This window comes from Emys orbicularis, chromosome 8, assembly GCF_028017835.1.
Source record: "Emys orbicularis isolate rEmyOrb1 chromosome 8, rEmyOrb1.hap1, whole genome shotgun sequence".
NCBI classification, from domain to species: Eukaryota; Metazoa; Chordata; order Testudines; family Emydidae; genus Emys; species Emys orbicularis.
The window spans coordinates 29,506,185-29,520,079 of record NC_088690.1 but is presented as its reverse complement, the minus strand read 5'-3'; the positions used below and the strand labels follow the sequence as shown (position 1 = coordinate 29,520,079).

At 39.4% G+C, this 13,895-nt stretch overlaps 1 protein-coding gene across 1 annotated transcript in view; it reads right to left on the bottom strand.

Moving 5' to 3' along the window:
- Positions 1-13,895, bottom strand: part of SPATA1 (spermatogenesis associated 1) — a 36,137-nt gene that overhangs the window by 19,772 nt on the left and 2,470 nt on the right. Inside the window, exons 3-8 of the mRNA XM_065408986.1 lie at positions 12,868-13,002; positions 10,467-10,573; positions 6,672-6,789; positions 5,383-5,436; positions 4,956-5,289; positions 807-1,058 (exon numbers count right to left, since the gene is read on the bottom strand). Of these exons, the coding sequence (XP_065265058.1) occupies positions 807-1,058; positions 4,956-5,289; positions 5,383-5,436; positions 6,672-6,789; positions 10,467-10,573; positions 12,868-12,903 (901 nt within the window). The 5' untranslated portion in view covers positions 12,904-13,002. The remainder of the gene's footprint in view (positions 1-806; positions 1,059-4,955; positions 5,290-5,382; positions 5,437-6,671; positions 6,790-10,466; positions 10,574-12,867; positions 13,003-13,895) is intronic.

Genomic DNA, 13,895 nt, shown 5'->3' with positions numbered 1-13,895 from the left:
ATTGTAATAAAAGTTTACATTTACCAGCTGAAGGTTCTAGTATATCTGGTTAAATGATAAATTCCAGATGGGAAAGAAAACTTTCTTAAACTTAAATTAAGATTGTAAACATCTATTAATTACTTAAGGGAACATTTTGGTTCAATCAAAAAACTAGTCTTGAAATTAACCTAGAAAATCTGAAAAACATCGAAACTTGCCTCCCAATGTCTTCATCTCAAACACTAACAGATTAAAGCAAATTCAGAGTTTCTAAACCAAACCATTTTGGAATTATGATGAACTAAACAAATTCAAGAAAATGTTCAAGAAATAAGCTCACTTCATTTTTTCAACCTTATTTCCCAAAGGCCTTTTCCATTTTGCTTCAAACTTTCCAGAAAAATTCTACCCCAGCATAAAACAATGGCTGCAAAATTTCAGGTAGATTTTGAGGAAAATAGGAAAGCGGAAGTCAAAGTGTTTTTTATAACAGAACACTGGCTTCAAATTTTTTAACTACTATTTCTCCACAATAAAATTTAGAGTTTATGCTGAAATTCCATTAATTTACATAACTGGGCCTATATATTGCAAGGGTTTCAAAACAGTGGATGCAGTTAGAGCATTTTACTGTGCCTTTGGCACAACAGGGTGAGGTGAAGAAAAGAATTGGATTCCTTTGCTTTTGTGATTCCAAATCATTCTTATAACATTGTCTGAACAGTTTTTATAGTGAAATTAGAGATTTTTTTATTCTTGTTTAGCTTTATATGCCCCCTTTCTAAAAAGCAGCCTTAAAGAGAAGATGACTGGATTAATCATACCTTTTCTTCCAGGGGGAATGTGATTTTCCTGAGTCTCATTGTTCTTGGCTTGTTCAGTGCTCTGTTTTACATGATGACCTGAAATAGTCCCTTTGTCTTTTTGACTCCACCTACGTGTATTAGATTCTTTCTGATCCTGGCTTAGATGATTTTTCTGAGCACTTTCCAAAGATGTAGGATTTTTTCCAGACTCCCACTTTGTGGGATTTAAACTACTTGGTATGTGGAGAGATCCATTAGATCCAATTTGGTCTGCATTACAATTGATCAGTTTTACATGGGAAAAAAAATACACAATTTTAAATGTGCCCTTTAAAATGTTAATAATCATACATTTTATTTTCTTCAGAGTCCAATAGCTGAAGACCTTTGAAAGCCTTAGTAAATGAAAACAAACTAAAAGTGATATTCACAAAAGAGCAACACATCCCAAATATGTCTCAGAGCAAAGCAGTAAGGAATAAGTATAACCAGACCACATACACAAAATTAAAAGGAAACAAACAGATTTTGAGCTTTCCCCTAGATGACACCAATGACAGAAAGAGAGAATTTCAGGGTTATACAGGCCCCTCAAAAGAAATGTCCCTGTTTCCTAAACTCAGTGCTCTCAGTGGAGTTCATGGTCACATTACAGAATCTCAGACCATACAGATCTTGGTGATAAACAACAGGTCAAGGACCAAGGCTATAAAACATCATAGGACTTATTGGTTGTACACCTTGCCAAGTTTGCATATTACATCAGTTTCAGATCTTGTGACATCTGTTTTACCAACCATGCTGCCTATGCAAGAGAGGCTCTCAATGAGAACCCGGGGATGGAAAATAGGTGGCACAAAATACACACCTGCTGGATTTCTCAGGCTGCCAATTCAACCCCGGCACATCCCAGGGAAAATATCCCTCTCCTGCTTCCAACCAATTGTCATTTCCCTAATTTGAGCCTTCTCAGAGAAGAAAATGGGATTGTGCTTGTGATGCTGACAGACCAGCTCAAATCAAAGCCATAGGCCAATTCACTTGTGTGTGAATATCAAATAAATGTTACGTGGGCTAGGAGGAATAGGACAGTTAACTTGTGTGTGGACATAAAAAAAATGTTAATGTTATTGTCTTCACTTATTTGTATCCTGTTGAATGCCATCGCATTACATTATGTATATCCCTGTTCTTAATTAACCCTAGATCAAAAGTGTATGTTAGTATTAAGATGGGAATTTACTTGATGAAAACTAATGAAGGATTGTTTCTGGCTGTCACAATGTGTTTACATTACATTTATCCGTCACACAAGATTGGAGACTTGGAAATATAAAAGATTGCTAACGTCAAAGCATGGGTCATTTTGTTTGACAATGCATATTCACAGACTCTGTTTGTGTTTAATCAACAAAGGCAGCGCCCATGATGCAAATGATTATGGCTGCCAGATTGCCTTTCCTGAAAAGATGCTATAAGAATGGATCCAGGGATCGATCCTGTATCTAGGGTTGTCAAGCGTCTGGTTTTCGACCGTAATGCCCGGTTGAAAAGCGACCCTGGCGGCTGTGGTCAGCACTACTGACCAGGCCATTAAAAGTACGGTTGGCGGCGCAATGGGGCTAAGGTAGGCTCCTTTCCTGCCCTGGCTCCACGCAGCTCCTGGAAGTGACTGGCATGTTGCTGCAGCTCCTAGGCACAGGTGCAATCAGGGAAGCTCTGCACGCCACCCCGACCCCGAGGGCTACCTCTGCAGCTCCCATTGGCTGCGAACTGGCCGGACATGGTGGCTGCCTCCAGAAGCTGCACGGAGCCAGGGCAGGTAGGGACTATGCCTTAAGCCCTGCTACGCCATCAACCGGGAGCCGCCTGAGGTAAGCACCACCCAGCTGGAGCCTGCACCCTGAACCCCCTGCCCCCAGCTGGAATCCCCTCCCTCACCCTAACTCCCTCCCAGACCTTGCACCCCAACCCCCTGCCCCAGGTCAGAACCCCCTCCCACACCCAAAAACCCTCCCAGAGTTCGCACCCTGCACTCCAACTCTCTACCCCAGCCCTGAGCCCCCTCCTGGAGTCCACACCCCGCATCCCCACCCCAGCCCAGTGAAAGTGAGTGAGGGTGGAGGACAGCGAGCAACAGAAGGACGGGGGGGTTGGAGTGAGTGGGGGGCAGGGCCTCAGAGAAGGGGCGGGGCAGGTTGGGCAAAGATGTTCAGTTTTGTGCAATTAGAAAGTTGGCAACCCTACCTGTATCTCTGAAGTGTTTTGGATTCTAACAGGGTGAAATACTGAACAAGTGGACTGAGATGCCCAGAATTACTGTGGGTAACCCTGAGAGACTTATAGAACACTTGCAGATTACCACATCTCTGCTATCACTCTGGACTTACAAACTTGGACTCACCTATTAATGTATTTTACCTGTTTTAACCTCTCAATAACTCTTATTTCTTTTTATTGGCTAATAAACCTTTAGGCCACGTCTACACTAGCACTTATGTTGGCAAATCTTTTGTCACTCAGGTGTGTGAAAAAACCACCCTTCTGAGTGACATAAGTTTTTTCCAGCATAAGTGCTCATGTGTACAGCACTATGTTGGCGGGAGATGCTCGCTTGCTGAAATAGCAACCGTTGCTTGTTGAGTTGGTTTTATTAAGTTGACGGGAGAGCTCTCTCTCATCGACATAATGTGGCTACACAACAATCTTACAGCAGCACAGCTGTATCGGTACACCTGTGCCGCTGTGAGCTTGTAAGTGTAGACATTGCCTTAATTAGTTTACTAGAGAAATTGGCTTCAGCGTTGTCTTTGGTGAGATCTGGAGTACCAACTTGACCTAGGTAAGTGACTGGCCTTTTGGGGTTGGGAGTAACCCCTAATGTGATGTGATATTTGGTATAGTGACCAATATCATAAAGTGCAGTTTGTCTGGGTGGCAAGGTAGGAGGACTATTTGTGACTCCATGGTAAGACTGAGGCTACATCTACACTACGGGGGGGGTCGATTTAAGATACGCAAATTCAGCTACGCGAATAGCGTAGCTGAATTCGACGTATCAGATCCGACTTACCCTGCTGTGAGGACGGCGGCAAAATCGACTGCCGCGGCTCCCAGTCGACGGCGCTTACTCCCACCTCCGCTGGTGGAGTAAGCGCGTCGATTCGGGGATCGATTGTCGCGTCCTGACGAGACGCGATAAGTCGATCCCCAAGAGATCGATTTCTACCCGCCGATTCAGGCGGGTAGTGTAGACCAGGCCTAATATAGTGATCCAGGCATGCACATATGTTGCTGGCTTGGTGAAATCTAATTATAGATATACCACCAGTTTGGGGTGTCTGCCCTGTTTTCTGACAGTCTGACCTGAAATTGGCACTCACGGTTGTGAACCACTTCAGATAGCATGACATTTCTTTTTTTTTTTGAGCTTCCTTATAAAATATAAAGGCCTGAAACAGCAAAAGAAACATCAAGTCTGATCTTCTCTAGCTTTGATGGAGAACATGTTGGAGGTCTCTCATGTATTTTGTGAGGTTTCTCAGCCCTTAACTCAAAGGGCTGTGTGTTAAATATTTGAAAGAGATCTTTTCTTCCCTCCTTTTGTAGAGTATTTTGGTTTAAGTGTGCGTTACCACCAAAACAAACAACGAAGTTTTAAATCTCAATTAATCAAGTTTTAATGGCATGACCTCCCTGATGTCATAACCACACCAGTTCTCCAGCTGTCCACAATCTCTCCCAGAGAAGAAAAAAACCTGTATTGTAATGTAAAAATTAATCTGAAAAAAAAAAAAAAAACATTAAAGAAATACAACAAAAAATCACCCTTTCAGGCCTACTTTGTGCATTCTAATCAGGCAAAAAAGAGCAGAAATCCATTTCCCTTCTTTTACAAGTCAATCTGAACAACAACAAAAATCACCAAATGCGAAGTACAAAGAAGTAAATTATTTGACCATTAGTATAGTATAGTTAGGTGAAGGAAATGGCTTCGTCTTCAGATCTGAATTTGATCATTTAAGTCAGTCTTCTTCTAACATTATTTCAACAGGTTTGGATTTGTTTGGGTTTTTATAGTGTAATTGGCCATTTTCTTTTTCAGTTCCTGTTTAGGTCTGTACCAAAGCATCTCATTCTCCCTTCCCCGTACTAGTTAAATCTTACCTTTCCTTCTACGTGGAATCTGTTTTTCCCAAGTCCTGTTGTTCAGGCTTTGTTCAGGTTTTATGTGCAAAACTGAAATCATTTCTTTTTCTGTCTCACTCCATCCTAAAGAACTAGAATCTTCCTGATTCTGCATGAGAGTATTTTCCTGTGGACTTTCTAGAAATGTTGGACTTTTTTCACGCTCTTTCTTTGGAAGATTTAAAGTACTTGGTCCATGGGGAGACCTATGGGATTCTGCATTAAAGTGCTGTGTATCTGGAGTTGTTGATGATGAATAAGCAATTACTAAGTGGTCCACTCCAGGGAGCAAATATAATTCGGGATGAAGTGCCTAAAACATACCATATGTTAATTAGACAAGGAAGAAATAATTGACATGAAGTGCACACTTGAAATGATAACTTGAAAATTATATGATACATACATGTGGGGGAGCAAATAACTTGAGTTTCAGTTCTGTTTCTTGCTTTGCCTTCACCTTGGAACATAAAAAAGCAAGTAAAATCAACAAAATACTTCTGTAAAAGGAATGCAGCATACCATTCCATTTGTATGTTATTTTCTTTGTAAGTTACATATGATAAATTACATTTATTACACTAGCACTTTGGGTGGGAAGAACAGACGACAATTCTCTGTTTTCTGACATGACATCTATTCATTTGTACTTTTGTCAGACTCCAAATGTGTGCTATAATCAGCCGAACAGGAGTGGGGGTGTATTTTTATAAATATCTTCACCCCCTTACGCTTTCACTTAGGGCTCAAAGGACCTGAGCCAATTCCCAGCTGAAGTCAGTGGAAAGACTCCCTGTTGACTTCATTAGGAGTTGGATTAGGCCCAGTCTGAACAGGAAGTGTGTGTTAAGTAACATGCTTCTCTCAATTCAATTGTTAAAACAAAGCAAATATTTTAATGTAGAAAAAGAATCCACTGACTCTCCTGCTGACTTCTACTGTGCTTAAGGAATTTTTTATTAGTTGTCTTGATATCTTTGGCTACATCCTTTTCAGATTTTTTTCACTTAGTCCTTTTAATAAACAAAATCTCAGGTGATCAATGCATATTTAAGAGTATATTTGAAATCAGTGTGTCTTATAGAGAATAAGAAATCTGAACTTCTATTTAACCCTGTCTTTAACCAATGAAATAAATTAAATTAAACTAAATATAGGACAAAATTCTGTTCTCAGTTACTCAAAGGCAATAACATCGATTTCACTGTCTACAGTCAAATTATTAAAAAACAAAAAAAAGTTAACATGTTTTCCTAATTCAAATTCCCCTTACTTTGTAAGAAAGGTGCAGCTCATGGAATAGCTTACATTGTTACTGTTGTGAAACAGCAGAACTGAAAAACTCAGCAAATATTTGATCACAGAGATATAAATACAAGAGGTTACCATGACCCCAAACAAACAGGAAGATTATACCAACTGCATACGACTACTTTAAAATTCACAAGATTAAAACAATATTTACAGCTTGGTGCTAAAAATGTCCAGTTATCTATGCTAGGATATTTTAATTTTCTAACTATTAAAGAAAAAATACTTTATTAAATATCTGACAATCTCAGTAGAGCAGGGTAAAAACTTCTCTGTTTTGCTTCAGAAAAGTTTAATGGGAGAAATAGTATAAAATGTTGTCTAATATCCAGTTTCAAAAAAATGCAAAAGAAGAAATCTAGAGAAAATGCAGAAATAACTTACCACTGCTAGCTTTTTCCCTATATGTTTCAGAAATATAAACTTATCTGCAACAGCATCTTCACCCAGGAAGTCTCCAAGCTGCTCCCGCAGTGCTCTCAATGTGACATGACGAGGCACCCTAGAACACCATTATTCATTATTACAGTTGTAAGAAATGATGATGGCTATTTAGTTTGCAATGTGAGAGTGTGCCTGAAATGTTGCATTTCCAGATCAGACAGGCTTAGTGTTTCAAAGTCATGATGGTGCATCACAATATGATGATACTGTGAATCAAATGCGATTACAACACCACCTGAGAATTGTTCGCATCTCAGTTATCCATACAAAAAGCAAAGGGGCAGGACCTGCAATTTGAAAAAGGTGTGGGGAACACTTTTGCTTGTCTGACACTAGAAGACAAAATTACTGGGAACTACAATGATCTCTGTGCAATGGTATCTGTGCAAAAGATAGAGCTTTCTTGGTGGCAGGCCCAAAACTGCAGAATCAATTCCCCTAGGAACTAAGGAGTATCACAGATGCTCTCTAAATGCAAAGTGCATCTTGCCTTCTCTAATAGAAACATATAGGAATGTGTGTGCACATGCATGTGTGTTATTAAACAAAATACTCCACAGCACATACTTCTTCCCCAGAGAAGGATGAGAGAACAAAAATATGTGACAGATGTTAATCATGTTAGTGGACAAATTGGGAGAAAGACCAGAGGAGAGCAACAAAAATGATTAATGGTCAAGAAAACATGGCCTACAGAAAAAGATTGAAAAAATTGGGTTTATTTAATCTGGAGAAGAGAAGATTCAGAGAGGACATGGTAACAGTCTTTAAGTATGTAAAAGGTTGTTATAAAGAGGAAGGTGATAAAATGTTCTTCACTGAGGCCAGGACAAGAAGTAATGGGCTTAAACTGCAGCAAAGGAGATTTAGGTTAGACATTAGGAAAAACTTCTGAACTGTAAGGGTAGTTAAGCACTGGAACAAATTACCTAGGGAAGTTGTGGAATCTCCATCACTGGAAGTTTTTAAGAACTGGTTAGACAAACACCTGCCAGACATGATCTAGATAATACTTAGCCCTGCCTCGGTGCAGGGAACTAGACTAGGTGACCTATCAAGGTTTCTTCCAGTCCTACATTTCTATGATTCTATGGTGCTTAATGCGCTACTGGAAGGTATTTAGGCCTGGTCTACACTAGAAAATTAGGTTGTTTAACTACCTCGGTCACAGGTGTAAAAAATCAACACCCCTGAGCAGCGTAGTTAAGCCGACCTAAGACACCCCTGAGCAGCATTGTTAAGACGACCTAAGTCCCCCTATGGACAGTTGTAGATTGATTGAAGAATTCTTCTGTTGACTTAGCTACTGCCTCCTGCGGAGGTGGATTACCTAGACTGATAGGGGAATCCCTCCCATCGGCATAGGTAGGGACTACACAGAAGTGCCACAGCAGCGCAGTTGCAGTTGCAGTGGCACAGCTGTGCTGCTGTAACGTTTTAAGTGTAGAAAAGCCCATGGATACCAAGGTAGAGTAGAATAGAAATGGGACAGAGCCAACAACATGAGAATGCAAGGTTCTACTTGGGAATTTGGCCTCTCTTTGGTTGGCTGCCTCCTCATATGCTTTGTCTTCACTTGTTGTCCATCCTTCGGGGATGGTTTCCCACAGCATGGGACCTTTTGGGATGGTATTGTGACATGATGATATTATGAAATATTTCAGATCTCATCTCATGAGCCAGAACTGACTTTTCTTTTTATTTCCTTGTATATTCTAAGGCTAGAAAATTTCAATTTAAAAAACAATGTTATTTAATTAGAGCACAAGAGTTTATCTGAAAACAGACAAATTTACTATTTTTGTCTTTCCATCATGTAGAAAAAAAATCTAATTTTTTACCTCAAAAAGAAAATATTCATTCTTTGTCTAAACCTTTGAGTGTCAAGATTTAGCTAACAGCAAATTTTTGCAGCCCATATAGCAACTCCTGAAAATAAAGCTCGAGCATATAATGCAAATACAGATACAATGTTCACTGCAACATCAAAACAATACCATAATAAACATTTGATATGTTTACCATAAGCTAAACAGGTTCATAATTTAATACCCACAATTTGTGTGCAATACCCACACTCTGGGTTGCTTTGCTATTTTAAACTTGATTTCTACATTGCAAGATCTCCATCAGTGATTAGTTTTCTTCTCAAAGCTCCACAAAGAATGTGAGAGCATATTTACTTTGGCATCCCTCTATGCTTTGTAAGGAGTTCTTATTGGGGCTCATGTGACAAGGACAACTAGCTATCCTTTTGGTATGCAGAGGGTTTACAATGCAAGTGAACATTTCAATGTATTAGACTGCTTGGTGGTACCTATTACCTTTAGATCATTTTGATCTTCTGTAACTTCTCTGCACCCATGGGGTTCCTAATGGCTGTTCTTGTGAGTAAAGACTATAGTCCCCTTCCTTACCTGTGATCACAGACTAGGGCTCAATCCTGCTTTATGTGGGAGTGGATTGGGCTTCAGCTGGTCATTCACACCAATATTACCTGCCTTCAATAGGAAGTCAGGGGTAACATTCTTTTAAAGCAGCAGAGTCCTGTGGCACCTTATAGACTAACAGACGTATTGGAGCATGAGCTTTCGTGGGTGAATACCCACTTCGTCTGGCATCTGACGAAGTGGGTATTCACCCACGAAAGCTCATGCTCCAATACGTCTGTTAGTCTATAAGGTGCCACAGGACTTTTTACTGCTTTTACAGATCCAGACTAACACGGCTACCCCTCTGATACTTGACACCATGCAAGGCACTGCATTTAGCCGTATGGAGTGGAAATCCATCTGGCATCCGACGAAGTGGGTATTCACCCACGAAAGTTCATGCTCCAATACGTCTGTTAGTCTATAAGGTGCCACAGGACTCTTTGCTGCTTTTACAGATCCAGACTAACACGGCTACCCCTCTGATACTATTCTTTTAAAGCATGTCAGACAGTGTCTTTTTTCAAGTTAAATTAACTATAACATTCACTTCTGTTTCTTAAACTCATTAGACTTTTAGTGGTGAAATCAATGGCAAAACTCCCAAGACTGCAAAGGGGCCAGGATTTTATCCTTAATATCTTGTACGTTACAAAAGAAAAAACATTCAGAAAATAAAAAATGTTAAAGGTTAATCCTTTGCTTTCTGTTGCAAGGTCTGGTAAAAATATTTTAGAAATTTGGGCCCTGATTCTGCAATGAGCTCTGCCCTATGCACACATGAAGCCACATCAATTTCAATGGGTTCCAAGCAGAGCTCATTGCAGGATTGGAGTCTAAGTTACACAAAGGACAATAAATATGGACAGGCAAACATTCCAATTGTATGAATTACCCTTGTGGAATTCATGTTGCTGTCTAACCATCCGTCCAACATCATGTCTTTTTAAAAGGAAGGCACTCACTCTCTCTCGCTAATTCCCCTTTTGGAAATGAATTTTAGTGGTCCAGATTCTTGGGTGTGGTGGAGCTAAGTTTGGTGTAGCCCAAGAAAAGCAAAGATGGCTGTGTGCCAACTTTGTGTCGCCTGGATTCTGGAAGCGACCACAGAACAGGAACCTCAAGGGCTGTTCTAGCTGATGCTGTGCTGCAATGGTTCCCTATAGAGCTATCCAGCTGCATGGATTAGTTGAAGCACTGTATAAAGAAATTACTCACAGGCACAACGTTAAGCATGTGCAAGCGTGTATGTAGGATTGGGGCCTAAAGCAGCATTTTTCCTCGTTATTTAGCAATTACTCACCTTATAAATCCAGCTGAAATGAATTTGCTAGTAAGATCTGCAGAAACTGTATTTAATGTGAAGTTCCACACTTCTTCTGGGACATAAAAAACATGAAGCTCTACCAACTAAATGCAGTGAGAGAAGATTATCTCAGTTATAGATATACAGTAAGCATTTAAGTAATACAAATATTGACACAGGGTGTCCACCAAAAGGATTTATATAACAAAACAAAAAACAGATGGCATAATATTCATAAACCACTGCATTGTTCATTCCGGTGTAGGTTATATACTGTTGCCCGATCCTGTCACTGTCTTGTTAATTTCGACTCTAAACTCTTTAGGGAGGGTATTGTCTCTAATTCTGTATGTGTACAGTGTCTAGAACAATGAAGCAGCATGATTGGTCCCTAGGCACTATCATAATAAAGATGATAAATGAATATGCCTCAAAATGCTTTTATGGACATGGCAGATTTCAAACAATTTGATCCAAATTAGATTAAATATATACACGTTTTTAATGCACACAAGGCTTTTACTTGGTATCAGTGAACCAGCTATTTAAATAATAACATTTAGACTTGCAGAGTCAGGTAGATTTTCAAAGTACTGTATAAACATGGTTAAAATCATTATCAGGTAGTCAGTTATACAGGCTTTGGACTGCTAGCAGAAAGGAGATTCACAATAAGATAATAATAATAATGGACCAAATACTGCAGTATTAACTTAGAAATTTCCCAGTGATAGGATTTGGCTCACGAATAAGAAAAATAGCTAAAGTGCTGACAAATGTCAGCCATGGAATAATTATCAATGATATCTTGTAAAACATTTTTTCCTGATTGTGGAGATTCACTTTTGCAAATTAGAATGCTTCGGTAAAACTATAAAGTTGGGTCCAATATCCCCTTTCTGCACCTTACAAACCTCACTCATTTTCATTTTATAAAATTATAAATGTTTTCTATATTAATAAAAATACTAATGCAGACTCAAGACCAGCAGAGGAGTTAACATCTCTGAGTCATTGTTTGCAGACTCATGCAGACATTATATCAATTTACACTTGGTTCACGTTTGGCAGGCTCTCTCTGCAATCATAAATTCTAGAAAATTACTTTAAAAAAGGAAGAAAGAAAACTTGGGTTCAGCACAATTTGAATATTTCATGTGGGCCACATAAATAATCATGAGGGCTGGATTTAGACCGCATGCATTTCAACTGACAGCATGTTCAGTGTGGAAATTTTTCACAGAAATAATGTTGGAACTATTTTATCTTTAGAAGTCAGGGCAGAGGAGGAGCCGTGCTGCTGTTGGATGTTACTCTGCTAGCAATGATTAGAACTGATTGGAAATACTTGAAGTTCTCAGAGAGACAAGTGACCTCCCAAAATCTGCAGAGCTCTAAGAGCCTGTTGCAAAGGCCACTGAAGTCAATGCAAAGGCTTCTATTAACTTAAATGGGCTTGGATCAGGGCCTCAGTGTAAAACTGTGTGTGGAGAAGCTTCCATGTGCTTGTGTTGAGGGAAAGTGCCCAGTGCTTAATTTGTAATGAAAGAGGTGCTGGGAATCAAGCAATTTATTTACATGCATAACTGATGCAGCAAGCCCAGAAGTGCCGGGGCTATGAACTGCCAAGCCTATAGGTGCCAGGCTCAGCCCTGGCACAAATTAATCACTGTCTCTACTGCCTTGCATCTCGTGTACTTATATACACTTTTCCAGATCAGAATGCTGGCATTTTACAGCTACTTTGCATGGGTATAAATGGCTACACAAAGTGTAAGGCAATGGAAAATCAGGCCCTTTATGCTCTAGTTTTACTCCTTGCCTCCACTCTGAGCCATGCAACAGAAAGGAGTGTAGGGCCCACCATTAACATACATTCGTCTTATTAATGACAAATACACACTGAGGTCCTGACAACACTAGGGAAAAATTTCAAAACATTTCCAGGTTTCTAACAATTACAGCAATAGTCCAAGTACTCAAGTGCACAGGCCAGTGGCTGTTGAAACCACGATTGGACCTGAACTGAGGAGGGTTAGGTGACATTATGCTTAAAACTGTGATGACCATGGGAGCCCTGTTGATAGCTGAGCTCCCAATATTGCTATCTTTGATGCAGCTGAACCAGTGTTAGCAGTAGTGGGAAATTTTTGGAAAAGTTTCCTTGTGTATATGTGGCCTATATAAACAGCCAGCACAAATAAGCTTTAGTGAATACTCCTATAAACTTTTGGGTATTAAATATAAACTAGACTTTGAATGGTTTTTCATGTACACGTCTTTAAAATAAGCGGATATTTTCTTCACACATCTGCCAGAAAATGTTGCATGGCAGCAATTTTCACAATTTAGAACAGTTATACAGATTTTCTAAAATATTCAGAGCAAAAGTTCTCACCTCTGATGTTGGCGGTCTAGTTTGACTGAATGACATACTCACTGGTGCCTGTATTGGGTGTCACTGAATTCCGGATGGATTTTTAAATTTCTTTTGTATCTTAGCATTACTTAACAGTATGGGTTATGATAAATCCTGTAAGTCAAAAATGGTATTCCATTAAGTCTGAATCTGTTTCCACTTCATACAAAAGTTTGAGAAAAAAGCAGCAGAGAGCTTGTAAGTAAGTTCTGGATTCAGGCTGAAGGCTTTGCTTCCAGCAAAACCGGAAGACAAACTGCAAAGAGCTAAGTATTGACTAGTAGGCTTAATACTCCCTTTGATTTGAACACACCTTCTATACAACTAAATATCACCTAAGTAACCCAGTGAATTGCATAATTGCAGTTGGGCAACTGAGGTTTGCATTAGTATTCTGAGTAACATTTTCCATTCTTCTTTCATCAAAAAGTATTTAATTACTGTATATAGTTATCTATATATTTCTACAGTGCATCTAACAAACACAAGATGTATTTCTTTCAGTGTCTGGATTTATTTTGGGTAGATGGGCAAGAATGGCAGAGTCTGAAGCCATGCAGTCATTCACACCAGTGACATTTCAGCATGCATGAGTCAAAACAGAAAAGTATTCCAAGGACACTTGGCTTCATCCACAAAGCAAGAGAGGATGTGAGAATGGGCAAGTCCCTGTATCATTAATCCTACCTACAGATATGCACATTTCAAACTGCAATAATTTCTCCACTGATTCCAATACCCAGATTTTTCATGCTATTTAACTCTCATTTTAGCAGGGTATTGAACCATCAATGCATTATTTCCCATAAAGACTTCCTGGATCAGTGTTGGAAGCTGACAAATCTGATTGGTAACAGGACACATCTTATCTAAACTAGTAAAAGCAAATGCCTAGTCAAACCAGAATAAAGGTTGTTTCTTGGCCTGGGTACAAGGTTCAACATCAAAAAGGCACGTACACTTCCTTTTACACAACACTTGCTTTAGGTTCTTTCCTGCCATAAATA